Consider the following 19,677-nt stretch of genomic DNA (forward strand, 5'->3'; position numbering starts at 1 on the left):
CTCCTCCTCTCCAGGCTAAGCAACCCCAGCTCCCTCAGTCTCTCCTCATAGGGCTTGTGTTCCAAAGCCCTCACCAAAGGGTGCCAAAAAGGGCTATAAAACTAAGCCTGTGTTAATAGCATCTGTTACAAATAAGGGCAGATTCTGCTTTCCATTGTCTTACTCCTTTTTTTCCTCAAATTGTTTAAATTTTCCAATTCAAAGGAATTTGGCTGAAGATTTCCCCTCCTTGGTCCTGACCTCAATGCTTGTAGAGGAGTGGTACGAAAAATAAACTCTGTTCCATGCCTTTCAGTAGCGAGAGGCAGGAGAGAAAAGTATCACAAATGTCTTCTTGGGTGTTTAGAACAGATCAGATGCAGTAAAGGAGTCCCTGCCTCGTTTGATCTCCAAAATAAACCGCAGCAGATCGGTTAGTGCTGCTACTCTAGAAGCAGCATTTCCGGGCAGTGATGAATGTCACAAACTTTGTCATCTAAGTTGCTCACCAGCTTCAACAGAGGTGAACACACAGTATTTTTAAAGGGCTCCTAAGGTGCACTGATGACTCTCCAAGTGAAAGTTCCCTTGGGCTGTCAAGTAAAACTGAAAGAAATAGTTTTAGGTAGCCCTGCAAGGAGCAAGGAGTTGGACTCAATGACTGTTATGGGTCCCTTCCAACTTGAGATATTCTATGATTCTCAGTATACACTTTACACAATAAACACTTTGTTCTGGAATAAACCTACTGTTTTGGAGATACTTTGCCAGTATCTTCATTAAAGACAAGCTTTTGGAGCTCTGCAGTTCAAACAGCAGAAACAGAAAGGGAGCTGGATTCTACAAACGTCCTCTTGAACCTTTGGCAGCACCACAGAAAAACCAGAGCCTAAGAAAAGTGAAGACACATCAGACCAGTGAAATGCTAATGAGGACAGAACAGGTCAATCAAACTGTCTCCTTACCAGGATCTGAGCAGGTTGGAATGCAACTAGTGATGCAAGCCTGCAGTGCTACAGGCTGGGGTCAGAGAGGCTGGAGAGCGGCCAGGCAGAGAGGGACCTGGGGGTACTGGTTGATAGTAGGCTGAACATGAGCCTGCAGTGTGCCTAGGTGGCCAAGAAGGCAAATGGCAAAAGGCAAGGAACAGTGTGGCCAGCAGGAGCAGGGAGGTCATTCTGTCCCTGTACACATCACCGGTTAGGCTGCACCTTGAGTCCTGTGTCCAGTTCTGGGCCCCTCAGTTTAGGAAAGATGTTGAGTTGCTGGAACGTGTCCAGAGAAGGGCAACAAAGCTGGGGAGGGGTTTGGAGCACAAGCCCTGTGAGGAGAGGCTGAGGGAGCTGGGGTTGCTTAGCCTGGAGAAGAGGAGGCTCAGGGAAGACCTTAGTGCTCTCTGTAACTACCTGAAGGGAGGTTGTAGACAGGTGGGGGCTGGTCTCTTCTCCCAGGCAAGCAGCCAGAACAAGAGGACACAGTCTCAAGCTGCACCAGGGGAGGTTTAGGCTGGATGTTAGGAAGAAATTCTTCATAGAGAGAGTGATTGCCCATTGGAATGGGCTGACTGGGGAGGTGGTAGAGTCGCCATCACTGGAGGTGTTTAGGAGGAGACTTGATAGGGTGCTTGGTGCCATGGTTTAGTTGATTAGGTGGTGTTGGATGATGGGTTGGATGCGATGATCTTGAAGGTCTCTTCCAACCTGGTTTGGTCTATTCTATTCTATTCTATTCTATTCTATTCTATTCTATTCTATTCTATTCTATTCATGTTGGAGCAGGATTTTTTTGGCATCATGTTTTTCTTGAATTGTAAGCCCACCAGATTCTCCCCTAAAATGTTTTTAAAACAACTCTGCAAGTTACAATGGTTTTTATTTTCTTGTTTGATTTTTTCATGGGTGAGGGTTGTCACCCAGAGCTATTCCAGGTACACAGCTAGGCCAAAAATGCCAAGAGACTGAAGGATCAAAGTCCTGTTTGAAGTTTATCGTCACAATGAACAAATCCCCAAATGTTTCAGCCCACCTGGAAGCCTGATTAACTCAAAACATAGTGTTACAGAATGCCAGGTTGGAAGGGACCTCCAGGATCATCTGGCCCAACCTTTCTTGGCCAAAGCAGAGTCTAGACAAGCTGGCCCAGCTCCTGTCCAGATGAACATTAACAGTGTCCAGTGTTAAGGGCTCCACCAGCTCCCTGGGAAGGTTATTCCAATGGCTGATTGACCTTCTGAAAATTTTTCCTCTTGTGTGAGCCATAATCTCCCCAGATTTGTTTCTTACTAGTTAAATAAATCACACACAGCACTCAGAGCCCATTATTAACTCCTGCTAATGCTGAGGAACTACAATCCCTAACGTCCAGGAGCAGGCTGCAGATATTCTACACCTCAGGGGTCCCGCTTCCTGTCCCAGGAGAAGATGCACCTGATTAATCAGATCCCACGAGCCAAAGCTTTACAGTGTTAAAGATCCAGGTCTGAATTTTGAACCTTAGGCTTTAGCAGGATCCCTTCATTCATTTTTGCAGTTCTGATGTGTTCTGAGAAAGTTAAAGCTCTTTTCTTTCTCGATTTAGAGGTGTTACAGCCTGAAAAGAGCAAAACTTATAGCTTATAGTGTATAAAATGTGTAAACCTCCTCATTGCTCCGAAGTGCAGACACTTGTTTGGACACAAAGAGAAACGTTTGCACCCACTGCACCATTTGCACTAGTTAATATTGCAAGGAAAATCACAGCACTTCAAAACTATTTTAGCAGGACAGGTTCAGAGAAGTTGGCTGGAGCTGCGTTGAACATGGTCTGGCAGCAGGTTTGGAGGCATAAATTCCCTGTGCAACGTTGTCTGATGATTGTGCGTAACCATGGCGAAGGATTTGTGTCTTGATGTTTCCTTCTTCCCAAGGCTGACCATCTACATTCCTGGTGAAAAAGGAGTTAGATTTGGGAAAATTTTATTATTTCTAGGGCTTTCCCTAGCTAAGTGTCAGACATTCCCAGGCAAGAATGCATCTCATTTATCAGGGTCAGAAGTCAAAGAGCTCTGTGAAATTCTTCTATCATACTTTTGGAGTCCTGGGGCTTTTTATGTTACTTAAGGAAGAATGGAAGGGGTTTACCCCATCCCAGAATACAACTTCCCAGATCCTCCAAAGAGAAAAATCCTCAAATCCCAGCATGGTGGGCTTGGAAGTCACCCCTGGAGATCATCTACTCCAATCCCCCCGCTCAAGCAGGGTCACCCACAGCAGGTTGCCAAGGTGGGTTTGGGATCTCTCCAGAGAAGTAGACTGCACAACCTCTCTGGACAGCCTGGTGCAGTGCTCCTACACCCTCAGGCACATGTGGGCAACGTTAGAAAATCTTCTGAGCAAGCAGTCTCATGTCTACTCAGAGGCCTGAAATTCAGCACAAGCATCAAACTTAGCAGAATCATGCTTCTTTCTGAAATTTTAAGCTATGTGGCTCTGTAAAGCTGTGGGAAGGTGGTTAACATTGACAGTGCTGCACTCTGAGCACGTTGTATAAAGGTACATTGTAAAGAAAACAGATGTAAAAAAGAAACATCTTGTGAGTGAGAAGGGACAGGATTTCTTCTTTCATGCTAGACTGGAAAAGACCTTTAAAGATCATCGAGGTCTGTGGTGACAGGTTGGACTTGATGATCTTTGAGGTCTCTTCCATCCTTGGTGATTTTAGTGATTCTGTGAAGTCCAACCATTAACCTGTCACTGCCAGGTCACCATTAAATCATGGCCCTCAGCACCACATCTACACAGCTCTTTAAATGTATCCAGGGACAGGGACTCTATCACTTCCCTGGGTAGCTGAGAGAGTTCTCTCTGGTACATGTAAATCAACAAAGATAAAATTACATCTGCTCACCAGACAGCTGCCTGGGGAGGGGTGTGGTGGAAGACCCTCTGGAATGTCCAAGAAAAATAAAATCACCTATGCTCCCCACAGTGACACTAGCTGCCCAGGGGGAAGGTGGAAAGACTATGAAACAAGGCTCCTCTGGACCGAGCCAGCAGCCTGTTCTGGGGCTTGACAACTCTTTTGGGGATGAAATTGTTCCTAATGTCCAACGTAAACCTCCCCCTGGCACAACTTGAGGCCGTTTCCTCTTGTTCCATCCCTTGCTACTTGGGAGAAGAGACTGACCCCCACCTAGCTCCAGCCTCCTTTTAGGAAGTTATAGAGAGTGAGTGGTTTCCCCTGAGTCTCCTTTTCTCCAGGCTGAACAACCTCTATTTCATGAAGTTAACCCTCAGGCATGTATTGAACTCTTCCCTGTTATTTTCTCCATCATTTTAATGGAGAATTGAAATATTTTTCTGTTTCCTTCTTCTCCCCTTACATTGATACAACATTTGCTTTTTATTACTACTATGCCTCCCTCTTGAACTGCTCTTGACCATAGAAAATGCATGCTTAAAATAATAGAATGGCTCAACATCTCCAGAGGCTGAAGATCTCAACACAGCATATTACAGCTGCATTTTCCTGTAAGTCTTAACCTACTTTTCACCAAATCCATTCCACAGCCTTAGCACTTCCTAATATTTTTCTCTTAAATGAAAACTAAAGCTCTCCAGATTTTTATTTAAATGCTTTACCAGTCCATTTCAGATTTTTCTAGAGGTTCCAAGTTCATGTAACAATTCCCTTAATTGTCTCTTGTTCTCCACATTTACCTCTGCTTCAAATGTCAGAGCCTTTCACTTCTGCTACTTTGATTTCTTTGCCACCTCCCATTTCTTCGCATGCCCGCAGCTGCCTGTGGATTTCAGTGTGGTCTCCCCACGTTTTTCCACTTCCAATAACATTTGCTGTGCTTCATTCTAGCCCTGTACAGGTTTGGCTCTTTTTGCAAAACCTACACTGACCACTTCTTGTTTTTAGTGATCATCTTTGCAGAGGAACTACAGCAGAACATTGGCCTGGGAGTCTTGGCAGTCTTAACTCTCTTTCCAGGCAGAGGGATGCCAACACATTCTGCTGCTCACTGAATTCTTTCATTCCACCAAATGGATTTATTATAATCCAGTGCTCTGACATGACCACAAGCATTTATTTCATATCAAGTTGAATTCATATTAGCACATATCATGAGTGTCAAGGGGATGGGGGCAGACTATTTTCAGTGGTGCCCAGTGGCAGGACAAGGAGGAATGAACACGAACTAGAACCCATGAGTTTCAATCCAAATAGGAGAAAAAAAAAATTCTTTACCTTTGAATGTGGAGCCCTGGAGCAGGCTGCCCAGAGGGTGTGGACTCTTCTCCTCTGGAGAGATTACAAACTTGCCTGGACATTGCGATCCCGGGCAACCTGCTGTGGGTGACCCTGCTTTAGCAGGGCAGTTGGAGTAGATGATCTCCAGAGATCCCTTCCAAGCCTCACTGTGCTGGGATTTGAGGATTCTGATTCTGTGAACATATCAGTTCAGTACAGATGACAAGCTGCACCAGGGGAGGTTTAGACTCGAAGTGAGGAGAAAGTTCTTCACTGAGAGAGTTGTTCGTCATTGGAATGTGCTGCCCAGGGAGGTGGTGGAGTCACCGTCCCTGGAGGTGTTCAAGAGGAGATTGGACGTGGCACTTGGTGCCATGGTCTAGTCATGAGGTCTATGGAGACAGGTAGGACTCGATGATCCTTGGGGTCTCTTCCAACCTTAGTTATACTGTGATACTGTGACAAAACGTGTTTTTAATACTTAGGAACATATTTGATACATGAGCACTGGCAAAATTCATACAGAAACCACATTTATTGGAGAGTGAGAAATACAACAAGAGCTTTTGACCACCTTTCTTCCTATTTTATTACTCCAAAGAGAAATCTTTTACAGATGGAGGAAACTGGGTGACTATTTTGGTTAATACCAACAGCTAAGACTACAACCAACTCAGAAAGGACTACACTTAACAAACCAACCTTGCTCCAGGGGTTTTAACAATTCTCCTGGAAGCCAATAACGACATACAGCTGAAGTTTCAAACATCCATTCAACAAGCTATTACTATATACACAATTTTAATGAGCAGATACATGTGCATGAAGCTGCTTCTCCAGTATTTAACAATGAAGGAACTGGATGCTGTGTTTTAAGCACATAACTGAACTGACAGAAGAAAAGAGTCAACATCAGCAGCCCTGTTGAAAACTCGGTGCACTGTTTCTAAGAAGTCCCACTCCAGAGGGCTGCAAATGCGGAATGAATAATTACTTCATGATTTACCTGCAAGTTGTGATTTCAGTTATTAGTTAAACCCACACCTCAGCCCCCAAAACTGGACCACTTCTATTAGTGGCTGTGTTCTTACAGCTTCCTGCATCTTCTACCAATGCCCAAAATGAAAGTCAGCATCAAATCTTGAGAAGATGGTCCACGATCTGTGTGTAACTAGAGCTCAATGGCAGCAAAATTGCTCTTTCCATCTGAATCCTTACACCCCTGCACACCAATTCCATTAAGTGGTGGTGAGGAGAGACTAATAAGAAGGAAAAGGAAGATGGTGGTCATGAGCCTATAAGAACAAGACAAGAGGAGTAAGAAGCAGTAAAACCAATGGCATGTTGTGCTTCTCCTTTCTTCTGCTGATGTGAGGGACTAGGAACTTTTCTACCTCTTAGCACCAAAGAGTATTTCATGTGAACATTTCTACCAATCTTATAAACTCGGAGTGCTTCTCTTTCATTATCAAAGAAAGAAATGTTTCTGTCAGGTTACCATCAGTTTTACAATAGAAGGGAGAAATAAGAGAGGCAGGAATACATTTAATTAAAAAAGCAGCAAAAAAGCAGCTCTCAAGAACTGAAGACTTAAGACCACTCAAAAACACCAGGGAAAAAAGTGATCCTTTTTCAATGCAAGAGCAGAAAGTGCCCTTCTCCATGTTGTATCTGAACACTGTATGTAGCAATTTTTATTACATATTTTTCAACAGTTTACACAAGTTGAGTTTTCCAGTCATACCAGTACTGCTCTACAGCAAGAAAGTGACACCTTGATACATTGAACAAAGCGAGTAATACTCAAATTACAGGTGGCATTTGCTAAAAATACATCCCAGTGGGTGAAAAATACATTTTTAACAACTGAAGCTGAGATTGCAGCACCCCACCGAGCATTTCTTCATCAGTGTACAGCCAAGAGGAGTGTATGTAAACAAAAGTGGCTTAGTTCTGTCCTCAGAATGAAACAGAGTGGACAGAAAAATTGTTTTATTAAGGTATCTATGTCCAAAAGTCTCACTCAGCAGGACTCCCCACACCATCACACAAAGGGTTGTATCTCATGATCATTCGAGTGCAATCCCTTTTTTCTTCAGAGTCTTCAAAGGAATTGAAGAAGTATTCAGGAAACAGCTGATGTTTGTCTTCTGAGCTGTCTGCATTGTGTCGTTGTCTATGTTTTCATCGTTGCTGATGAAGAAGCTTGAAAACAGGTCAGCTGCAAGTGCATGCTGCTCTTGAACTTGTTTAGCAACTCTTCCAGCAACCTGTAAAAGGGAAATTGTTACAACCTCCACAAACTCTCGAAAGGGAACAGCTACCAAAAGTTTTGGGTATTCTGAGACTTCAATAAAGGGCCTGAAATCAGATCTGGTCAAGTATCTGAACATTGCAGATAGGTAGAAGTGTACCAACTGAGTTGGGATGATCTGAGGCTGAAGGACAACCTAGGCACAAATGTGTGTCTCAGTTTTAGGAACAAGACAGGCTCTCCTACTCTTCTCAAAGTCGTTACAGAAAAACGCCACACAGGACTGGGCAGAAGTACAGAATATTATTGGAAGTTTAAATGGAAGTGCAATTCACAAACTACGCACTACAGTGCAAAGCTTATAAAATACAAAGAAATTCACAGGTCACTGTTATCCAAGAACTTCCTTAGGACAAAATTTCCCCAACCTCTACCAAATCAGGCCAAAATCCAGGCCTCTAATGCCTCCCCACCATACAAAGCCTCTCTGCACCCCCATCACCAAACCTGCATGATGCAGCTAAAATTCAGCTTGCCAGCTTCACACCCCTGCCAAGGCCACTCAAAGCCTCACTCCCCCCTAAAGATAAGGGAGCAGCATTGCAAAGGAGAGAGAGAGGGAAAGGGGAAGAACGGGGCAGGAACAGCTTGTGCTGTCCCCTCATATATGGGAGATGCAGGCATTCTGGGAATGAAATAACAAAAATTACACTTCCTGGTCCACCTCCTGGACCTATCTGGCCTCTGGAGGCCTGTACTCTATGGTTTCTTAAAGGCACCCAGTCTCTAAGCATGGCGTGATGTTATCAAGGTGATAAAATGTGTATATCACACAGAATCACCAAGGTTGGAAGAGACCTCAAAGATCATCAAAAGTCCAACCTATCACCACAGACCCCATGACTAAACCATGGCATCAAATGCCACACCCAACCCCCTCTTGAACACCTCCAGGGATGATGACTCCACCATCTCCCTGGGCAGCTCATTCCAATGGCAATGACTCTCTCAGATGAATCTTACAGATGAAGATCACCTTGAGAGATGCGGCCACAGGGCTGGTGGAGAACATCATAAACATCGTAAGATACTTCTACAGGAAAAATCCAGAAGCTGCCTGTGTGCCATAAACCCAGTAACCCTTCTCAAGGCCACAGCTTCTTGTGTGTAGCTTAATTTCAGGTCTTTGGAAGGTATCTTGTAGATTCAAGTATCGTGGCTGGAAACTTGAAGCTGGTTATGACTCTTCTAGGAGAAACACTGATTCACTGGAAACTGTGTTCTTGTCTTGGATAGAGGAACTATGTGGGCACTTACTCTGGAGCATAACAATGGTCCCTTTACATCTGCATAGCTGCCATGAAGGTGTGTGGTGCAATGGACAATATTCATTGTAATCCACAGGTTGCAGGTGTGGGACCAAGGGTGTTGATGGCTCTGGTGTAGGAGGTATTTATGGTAGTAGAGATGCAATAGGAAGTTTTACACCCTTGCCTGGGTGTTTTATGTATCCTGTATTCTAGGGAAGAATGAGTTCTCTGAAGTTCCTGCTCTGTTTCAAACCCAAGCTAGACAGGGCAGAGAGGCATCACCTCAGATGTGACTTTTGAACAACAGATAACAGAAGAAATTATACAGTGTGTTAAAAAAGAAAAAAAGAGAGAAACCCAAGAAAAACAATGTGAACCACAAAATCAGTCTCTGCTTCCTCATTAGGTCCTCTGGAAGGTGACTATGGCCACACTCACTGATTAGTGTCACAGCAGTGACTATGAAATAAACACATGAACAATGAACTGCTCATACTAATAGGCATAAAGGAACAGCTCTACATCAGGGCATAAATGGGTGTTACTTCACACAAACTGATGACAAGATGCCTGGAATGATGACAATTATGGTGTAACAACCTGGGAAACAGGACCAGTTCTACACTGTCTAGGGCTCAGAACTCTGAGGCAGATGTTAAAATGATGCAGTTCTTGATTCTTATCTGTCCCATGAAGCTCAGATGCTTGTGATTAAGTGTAACACAAAATAATTCTACAGGTGTTTCAGAAAGTCTGACTTGAAAGAAAACTCCTTACTCAAAACTGGTGTCTCTCTAATAAGGCATAAGAGCCAAGTAAGGCAAGGAGGTAACTTAAGGCTTGTGGCTAGCAAGGAGCAAATTTGAATAGATAGAGGAGATCTGGAAGAAGGCACAGCCTGTGAAGCACAGGCTGCACAGTCTCCTCAGGTGACTGCAACATACTCTACAATTCCAACTGTTAAGGGTGAAATGACTCATGGATGCAGCTCAGTTCCTGAAAGCACCACTCTCAAGTCCTGAACATCTACAGTTACACCAACAAGCTTATTACAAACCCATCTTAGCTTTACTGTGCTCTTCTTTATGAAGCTGGGCTTGTAAACCAAACCGCAGCGTGCTAAGTGTGACACAGCAAAGCAGCTGGGCTGCCACAGATTGCTATGGTGTGGAAGGAGGAATCCAGAACTTGTGATGTGTAAGAACGAACCACAGACTCTTATTTGCTTTTAAAATTAAACAGACCAATTTGGGTAGCTCTCCAAATATCAGCTGGCAAATGCTTGGATTATTTTCCTTGGCCATTTTTGTTTGTTTGTTTATTGCTGTTAAGTCAGTAAGAAAAGACTCTGGACCTCAGAGAAATTTTAAAATGAAAAAGGCTAAAATGGACTGAAATGACAAAATACATAAAAGCTACGCTGAAATGGCAAGAGGGATGTGCCAGAAAGCTATCAGCTCTTCTGCGTGATGATGAACAAACTCTGTCCAAAGAGGTTTCTGCTCTCTAATTCAGAAGGGTCAAATATACAACTACCTGAAGGGAGGCTGTAGACAGGCAGGGGCTGGTCTCTTCTCCCAGGCAACCAGCACGAGAACAAGAGGACACGGTCTCAAGATGCACCAGGGGAGGTTTAGACTGGATGTTAGGAAGAAGTTCTTCATAGAGAGAGTGATTGGCCAATGGAATGGGCTGCCCGGGGATGTGGTGGAGTCACCATCATTGGAGATGTTTAGGAGGAGACTTGATAGGGTGCTTGGTTGCATGGTTTAGTTGATTAGGTGGTGTTGGATGATGGGTTGGACATGATGATCTTGAAGGTCTCTTCCAACCTGGTCTGGTCTGGTCTATTCTATTCTATTCTATAGGTTGACCCTTTTATAACAAAGTTCTCATAAAAGAGTAAAAAGAACTTATTCTAAAGACCAGAGAGGAGGCAAGAAGGTCCATTATTATACTCACTTTTTGTCAGTCCCACTTGAGAGCTGAGGCAAGGCTTCCAAAGCTTGCTTGAAGCTTGACCTATGAGGAAAATGGAAATATTAATTTTTCCCTGGCACAAGTCCCAGCATTCAGAGTTTCTCTCTTCAGGTTCCATGAAGATACGTTACCCATTCTTACGTCAATAAACTAACAGACTATTGGCTTGAGAACTGATGTTCATGTGCAAATTAAACATAAAATAGTCACAGGTGTGATGTACACCACAATTCAATGGGAAATGTTACAACAGTGGCTGATTCAAGACTGTACTTGACCTTCTGGACTCTTCAAGAATTGCAGATAGTTGTCATCCCTCCCTCTGCCTCAAACTAACTGACCATCAGAGCATGAAGCATGGATAAAACCATGGATTTTGGCTTTCTGTGCTCAGCAGGCAGGTCATTCCATTCTACCCTACAAAAGTAATTACAGTAGGTTTGCACTGAGGTAGATTAATAGACTAATTTATGTTGCATGAGTCCTTTGGAGGTCTTCAGGTCCAACCTCGCTATCAAAGTAGGGCCAACTTTGAGGTTAGAGGAGTTCTCTTGGGGCATTCTTTAGTCAAGTTTTGAGCAACTACAAAAATGAGGTATCTGTGCTTCTCTGGGCAGCAGATGTAGACTGGAAGTGCAGGAATGATGCAGGTAAGCACAACTGTCAGCAAAAGGTTAATATGGTGACTTGTGGCAACAGTTACTAGTGACAGTCAAGGGAAAAAAGGCATTTATGAAGCTCCAGTCTCCAGGGGTCACTGTGCTTTGGCCAATTAGAGACCAAGCCACTTCCATTTCATCCAGTTTTAGCCAGTGCCATCTGCAGGAACATGCAGGTGATCCTATCAGAAGTGTGAGTAACCAAAATAATGAATGAACCTGCCTGTATCCAGTCCCCACCATAATCACCTAGAAATGCAAATCAACTTCACTCAAAGCTGCTGACAGTTATCATAGTTTGGCTTTACATGCCTTGATGCCATCAACCACCAATGTTCCTACTGCTATTTGTCTCTTTCATACTAATGTATGGGTGCCCTCCATGCTACCTTTGGTTTTGCACCTCTCTGGGAGATGATAAACTGCTGAAAGCCTTTTGAAGGCTTTAATTCTCAGAGACAGAGTGAAGCTGAACTTGCTTTCTCTAGTGAGGTGTGTGGAGAAGAAACAGGGTATTGTATAAACTTGTGGACAGCCATAATTCTCCATACCTCTATAAGGGGATTCTAGCAGGGCCCAAGTCTGTGGACTCTTTGATATCTTGCAGGTTCTTTGCCACGTGTGGTGAGAACGCTATGAAAAACTGGATACCAAATTGTCACATACTCTGGAGTGTGTCCAGAGGAAGGTAATGAAGCTGGAGACTAATCTACACAAGAAGTCCTATGAGGAGCTGCTGAGGAAACTGAGGTTTTTCAGCTTGGAAAAGAGAAGACTGAGGGGAGACTTTCTCACTCGCTATAACTGCCTGACAGGAGGTTGGTGCCACATAGGGACAAAAGGAGAGAGCCTCAGGTTGTATCAGAGGGGCTTTAGATTGAACACTAGGAACAATTTCTTTGCTAATAGTGTTGTCAGGCCCTGGAATGGGCTGCCCAGGGAAGTGGTGAGTGGGGAGGCTGAGGGAGCTGGGATTGTTTAGCCTGAAGATGAGGAGGGTGAGAGAAGACCACAGTGCTCTACACAGCTAACTGGAGCTGTAGTGAGACTGGTGTTGGCCTCTTCTCCCAGATAACTAATGACAGGAGAAGAGGTAATGGCCTTACACTGTGCTGGGGGAGTTTAGATTTGATATTAGGAAGAATTTGTTTACTGAAAGAATGATTAGTCATCAGAACAGGCTACCCAGGCAGACGGTGGAGCCACCATGCCTGGAGGTGCTAAAAAAGAGAATGTGTCGACCACAGTCTAGTGGTCATGAAGGTATTCAATACAAGGTTGGACTTGATAATCTTAGAGGTCTTTTCCAACCTTTAATGATTCTGTGATTCTCTAGAGGTGGTGCTGAAGGGCGTGGTTTAGTGGTAATCTGGCAGTTCTGGGTTAATGGTTGGGACTTGGTAATCTTAAAGGCCTTTTCCAGGCTAAAAGATTCTGTGAGTCTATGATTGTATTCAAAGTAAAATTCCTTAATTGACATTCTTTTGCATGTTTACTGAGGATTCCATTACACAGAAAACTGGATCCTGCAGCCCATCTTACTTGCTCTCAGGTGTCAGGTATATGGCCACAGTGTCCCTCAAGGCACAGATTTCCAGTCTTGCCTAAAGACAGAAACACAAACATTGAAACAACAACATCAGGTGAACACCAATATGCCAAAGCTTCAAGGTGAGTATCGCCATACACTGTAGCTGTGGCTTTGAACAGTTTGTTTCCTGTATTTCTCGTTGCCACGCTGCTGTGTGAAGAAGGCTGTGAAAAGGAACAGTTTCCTACTTTTGATTCAAGTCAAACTGTTTGCACGGTCACTATGAAGCAGTGAAAACATTGGTTTGTCTCTCAGTAACAGCAAAAAAATCTTCAGTTTGGCCCAGTCTTCTTTGTGCTGTGACAGGAAGACAGAAGGACATGACCTTTTTATTAAATACAGTGAGATTAACTTCTCTTCCCTGGCTCGGCTGTGCTGTGAGGAAAACACAAGACCACAAAAATCTGTCAACACACATTTCATTCTTGCTTCTCCTCTTAAATTCATTATTTTTCCATGAGACAAAGAAAGAGAATGATTGTGCTCGGCTTCTCGCTTGTCACCTGGTGGGCACCCCAGGCTTGGGGTTTTTACCCCTGCACTTTCCTGTGTCTGGGTGTTAATTTTCACCTGGGCAGACTGTGGTGAAGGATGGACTCCAAAGATTAAACTGATTTCATAGATGGTCCTTTAGCTTTTAAGTAAAAAATAAAATCATGATGATCACAGATTTTACATGGAACAGAAATGTTATGTGTGAGATCAACACTTTAAGTCATTTCAGTGTAGAATTAGATGGTGGTTGGACTTTTGAATGTGTCCAGAAAAGGGCAACGAGGCTGGGGAGAGGCCTTGAGCACAAGCCCTGTGAGGAGAGGCTGAGGGAGCTGGGGTTGTTTAGCCTGGAGGAGGCTGAGGGGAGACCTCATTGCTCTCTACAACTACCTGAAGGGTGGTTGTAGCCAGGAGGGGGTTGGTCTCTTCTCTCAAGCAACCAGCACCAGAACAAGAGGACACAGGCTCAAGCTGCACCAGGGGAAGTTTAGGCTTGAGGAGAAAGTTCTTCACTGAGAGTCATTCGCCATTGGAATGGGCTGCCTGGGGAGGTGGTGGAGTCACCATCCCTGGAGGTGTTCAAGAGGGGATTGGACGTGGCACCAAGTGCCACGGTCATGGAGCTCCCATGAGGTCTTTGGTGACAGGTTGGACTTGATGATCTTTGAGGTCTCCTCCAACCTTGGTGATACTGTGATACTGTGACTTGAGGATCTTAAAGGTCGTTGGCCAAATGAAATAATTCTGTGATTCCATGATTAAAAAATATAAAGTCAACTTCATCCAAATTTACATTTTTTTGTGTTAATCAAAAAGTTTAACCCAGTTAGCCATTACAGAAATCAATCTGTATTTAGACCTGAATGGGCATTAATCTTCCAAAACAAAACCTTTTATAATGCACCACAGACATCTAATTCCAGTTCTAATGAAAGGCTTTGGCTTTTGGATCTTCCCCTCACCTCTCCCCCAGACAGGAAGCCAGCAGAGACTTCAGATAGGTAACCTGCTGGGGTTTAAGGTAGGAAGCCAGCTGAGACTTATGCTTTTAGTGCTAAACTTTGTGGTACAAAATTTGACATTGCCACCCACCAATTTTATGCTCCTGAGAAATGCTTTTCTCACCACAGAATGTTTCATCTCTTTTTCTATGGAGTTCCAAGTTGAACAGCCTTGGACATTCTGAAGTATTACCTTTCAAATTCTGGAGTCTTTCCTGCATTTTAGGAGGCAGCAGCCCCATGGGGAAGTGACACGTTTTCAAGTACCTCAGCCTAAACAGAGGTGGTGGAAAACCATGGGTTATAGGATGTGGGAATCAGGCTTCTCTCTGGGAATGGGTACTTTTTGACCACTCTGACCAGGCTCAGATAGCTCACACTGCGGCTCTCTTCCAGACAGGAGTTTCAGAGGAACAGAAAATGACTGTGACTGAAAAGTTTACAGTAAGGAGAAGAAATCCAGTTACAGGTTTATGCAGCAAGTTCTTATGGTGGATTGTCTACTCAAAAATGATATATGAGTAGATTTGATTTGGTTCAAATGGATATTCACAGATTTGGCTTTAAATGGGCAGCCAGTCTTGTTTGGCTGTGATCCTTCTATATTAATTACTACCAGTAAATGGAAAATAAGGTTTGCAACTGGGCAATTACTCTCCCATCATAATGCAGAATGGTGCCATGTATAATGGAAACTGTGAGTTGGTTCTTCTGGCTTGTTACAGCCACAGCAACCAGTGTATCTCACACAATATAGATGACTTTTTATGCATGCAGACACAAAGACAACACCAAAATACAGTCAAATCCAACAACCAGTATTCCAAAGGGTATGCATCCACGAGTGTGGAATAGGTTGTATACTGGTATCTGATCCTTTTTATCTTCTTACCCTTGCTGCTACAATAAATCCAACAGCTACAAAGATGGATCCCCCCACCCCGTCCTTCTCAGTGTTCTAGACTCAGCTGTTGGACAGTACAATGCACCCAAGTACCTGTAGAGCTCCATTTTTGCTGAAGGATGACACACACTGCATCAGTCGACTCAGCTCTTCAGAGACTGCTTCTACAACCCTTGACATCACCCGAGGAACCAAGTCTTTGGAAACTGTAAACACCTGATTTTATGAAAGAAGCAGTGTGAGCACAGAAGTAGTAATAACAGAAAATCTTCCACAGCAGAATTCCAGTAAAGAGCTGGAAGGAGAGGCATGTAGAGACAGGACAAGGGGTAATGGCATTAAACTGGGAGAATCTTAACATAGATTAGACATTAGGAGAAAATTCTTCCCCATGAGGGTGGCAGGGAACTGGAACAGGCTGTCCAGAGAAGTTGTGGAGGCTCCAAGCCTGGAAGTGTCCAAAGTCAGGTTGGGCCTTCAGTAACCTGGTCTAGTAGGAATGCTCCTTGCCCATTGCAGGGGCCTTTGAACCAAATGATCTTTAAGGTCCCTTCCAACCCAAACCATTCTGTGATTCTATGATCAAGGCCACCTTTTTATGCTTAATTTTATAACTTTTTTAACTGGTACTTGAATCCTCCTTCTTGAATGTGAGGTTTAGAACACCAACTGCAACACAACAGCCATGAATGTTAGATCTATACCTGAAGGAAAGCATGAAGAGACCAATTACCCTTAAAGGGAGCTTTAAGGAAGTGAGAAATTGTTGGTGAATTAAAAACAAAAAAGAAAAGTATGATTTTTCTACACAGCATTGGGGAAAAGGCCAAGAGGTTGGAAATAAGAGGAAGTGAGATTATAGGTTAGAGAGACCAAACCTGTGTCAAGACTTAGAGGTGATAATAAAGCTGTCCTAAAACTGTACAGGGTTAGGGGAGATGATGACATAAGGAACTGAAGATCATAGAATGGTTTGGGATGGAAGGGACCTTAAAGATCATCTAAGTTCCAATCCCCTACCATAGGCAGGGATGCAGATGACACGATTGGAGTGGTGGAAGAAGGCAAAATCAGCTGCACAGCTTTTAAACATTTCCCTTCTGATTTTTGCTTTAAAATTACCTAAAAAATATAAGCAGTGGAATGCTGCTTTGCTAAAATGCCTTTGGATTTATATGAAGAAGTGATCTCCTGACAAGTGCAGTATTCATACATGTGTATAAAAGTGAATTAAGGAGAAAATGAAATAAATGCAGGATTTAAGCAGTGAATCATGTATCAGGGATCCCATATAGCTGCTGAGTGCACTGACCACAAATGCCAGTTCTCAGCCACTGAAATAGCAATGGATAATCCAAACACGAGCCTGTTTTAGCTTTTGTGGTTCAAAGCAGTTAAGTGACACACTTAGCTGTACAGCAGGAAAAAAGCCAAGCAAGTGACAAGTTGGGAAGGGTCACCTTACTCAGCAGCAGGTATTGCTGAGCAATTCAAGACAAACATACCAGGAACATGACCCAAAATCTTCTACTGAGAAAAGAGTATTTGCATCCACGACAAGCACTCTTGAAGTTACTACACAAGATCCAGAAAAAAAGAATTCTCAGCAGTGGTGAATCATCAAAAATTTGCAGTGAGAAGCCCTTATTTTGACTGCAGTTGAACAAGAACTCAAAGGCAGAGAAAGAATTTTCTTTCCGCCCCAAGTCTGTGCTTGCTGTTCAGCTGATGGTTAATTTTTTGCTGTTTCAAGCTACAGAAACTTGCTGCCTTGCTAAATAAACTTCAGTTTGACCCAGCTCACAGAATTTCACCAGAAAACAGTGGAAATGGGAGTTTCATCTTGACACATGCTCTCATGTGTCTGTAATATTTCGCATCTAGAAATTTATTTGGGCCAGAATCGGTATTGGTGCCGATGAAATCAGCAAGGCAGCACACTTCTCTGTGGCAGCAATCTAAGGAGTGTGCACATTTACAAGAGCAGTTGTCAATAGGTGCATGTCCCAGTGGAGGCCAGTGACAAGCGAAGTCCCTCAGGGATCAGTCCTGGGACCAGTCTTGTTCAACATCTTTGTCGGTGCCATGGACAGAGGCATTGAGTGCACCCTCAGCAAGTTTGCTGATGACGCCAAGCTGTGTGGTGCAGCAGACAAGCTGGAGGGAAGGGATGCCATCCAGAGAGACCTTGACAGGCTGGAGAGGTGGGCACAAGCCAACCTCATGAGGTTCAACAAGACCAAGTGCAGGGTCCTGCATCTGGGTTGAGGCAATCCCAGGCACAAATACAGGCTGGGCAGTGACTGTCTGGAAAGCAGCCCTGAGGAGAGAGACTTGGGGGTGCTGGTGGACGAGAAGCTCAACATGAGTTCTCAATGTGCACTTGCAGCCCAGAAAGCCAATCAGATCCTGGGCTGCATCAAGAGAAGTGTGGCCAGCAGGTCAAGGGAGGTGATTCTCCCCCTCTACTCAGCTCCGGTGAGACCCCACCTGGAGTACTGCGTCCAGTTCTGGAGCTCCTATTACAAGAGGGATATGGAGGTGCTGGAACGTGTCCAGAGAAGGGCCATGAGGATGATCAGAGGGCTGGAGCACCTCTCCTGTGAGGACAGACTGAAAGAGTTGGGGCTGTTCAGTCTGGAGAAGAGAAGGCTCCGAGGTGACTGAATTGTGGCCTTCCAGTATCTGAAGGGGGCCTACAAGAAGGCTGGGGAGGGACATTTTAGGGTGTCAGGTAGTTCTAGGACTAGGGGGAATGGAATGAAGCTGGAGGTGGGGAGATTCAGGCTGGATGTGAGGAGGAAGTTCTTCACCATGAGAGTGGTGAAGTCCTGGCATGGGTTGTCCAGGGAGGTGGTTGAGGCCCCATCCCTGGAGGTGTTGCAGACCAGGCTGGATGAGGCTCTGGCCAGCCTGATCCCTGCCCATAGCAGGGGGTTTGGAACTGGATGGTCCTTGTGGTCCCTTCCAACCCTGACTGATTCTATGATTCTATGAAATGCCTTTGACTCTGAAGCAAAACCTCCCATTTTTATTTTCATGATTTTCCACTCTACTGATAAAACCCAGGTTGGGATGTATTTTTGGTGTTGCTTATTCCCTTTTTGGAAGCTGTGGGTAAGAGCAGCAACGCTTCTGTGAAAACTGCTCCGAGTAAATACTGAAACTGAGTAAGAACTACTCCAAGTGATGTTTAAAGCTTCTGAAAAGATTTCAATTTATGTGAATTATGGTAATTTAAGGAGGAATAAAATAAAACTCCCAAATTCATTCCATCAGAATTTAAGTGGATTGAAAAGGTAGAGCAGCTACACTTGTTGTGTGTTGAAAGGGATGAATGATGTTACTACCAATAGTAATCTGGTAAGACTCATGATGGTAAGAAGGAAGGAGGCTACAGAAACTGACACTGGAATTTAAAGGATATAGAAAATTCCTGCATTTTACCACAAAAGGCCAAAGAACTGCAGCTTCTCAAGCATATTATTTTAATAATTTAATGATAGTATGCACTCCCTATCATAAGCCACTACCTACCCAAGTACTGAAGACAATTTGTGCTGTTCATACACTAGGAAACTTTCTGGGTGAAGGTTTCAGCATTTTATCGTGCAAGAATGACATGCATTCCCTTTTCATCCCCAGGGGCAGGTGTTGAACTTCTGAAGCAAAGCACACACTCGTTTCCATGTATTGTGGAAAACAAAGTTAATTGGAGAGAGGCAGCATGCTATCTTGCTATATCTCTTTATAGATACATTTAAACTGCATGAAAAGGGAAGAATTGAGCTTTACACTTTGGCTTTCCGCTTCATCAGAAAATGGAAACAAAAAGGTGTGATGGAGTGTGACTGAGTATAAACAAGAACTGCTCTTCTCCTGCCCTTAGAGAAGTCAGCAGTTGCCCACTTGGTTGGTTAAACCTAACCCCAAAGCATCTACAGCTATAATGAAGACACCCCCACAGAGGTTCAGTTTTCAGGGGTCATGAAGGCCAGGATTTACCAGGCAAAGTACAGTAAAATTATCCACAGGAATGCAAGAATGGAACCATCTCGAGTTTCCTTACCTCTGCATGCACAGCAATGATGTTCACCAATGCTTCCTTCAAATAGTTCCTGACACCTGAAACAAAATAAATGGGGTAATTAATTACTTTCATTCTATTGTCTCAGCAAAGACGACTTTTTCTTTTAATTCTTTCACTAGTGCTTTTGCAACCAGAGGCAGAAAGAGAAAGTTCCACAGCCACACCACCAGCCTATT

The 19,677-nt window shown here is 43.8% G+C and overlaps 1 protein-coding gene across 1 annotated transcript in view; it reads right to left on the reverse strand.

The window, feature by feature from the left end:
- Positions 1 to 5,716: 5,716 nt before the first annotated feature.
- EXOC2 (exocyst complex component 2) overlaps positions 5,717 to 19,677 on the reverse strand; it is a 108,520-nt gene continuing 94,559 nt past the window's right edge. Inside the window, exons 24-28 of the mRNA XM_054164459.1 lie at positions 19,481 to 19,536; positions 15,505 to 15,627; positions 12,963 to 13,024; positions 10,744 to 10,803; positions 5,717 to 7,487 (exon numbers count right to left, since the gene is read on the reverse strand). Of these exons, the coding sequence (XP_054020434.1) occupies positions 7,394 to 7,487; positions 10,744 to 10,803; positions 12,963 to 13,024; positions 15,505 to 15,627; positions 19,481 to 19,536 (395 nt within the window). The 3' untranslated portion in view covers positions 5,717 to 7,393. The remainder of the gene's footprint in view (positions 7,488 to 10,743; positions 10,804 to 12,962; positions 13,025 to 15,504; positions 15,628 to 19,480; positions 19,537 to 19,677) is intronic.

This window comes from Dryobates pubescens, chromosome 9 (genome assembly GCF_014839835.1).
Source record: "Dryobates pubescens isolate bDryPub1 chromosome 9, bDryPub1.pri, whole genome shotgun sequence".
Taxonomy (NCBI): domain Eukaryota; kingdom Metazoa; phylum Chordata; class Aves; order Piciformes; family Picidae; genus Dryobates; species Dryobates pubescens.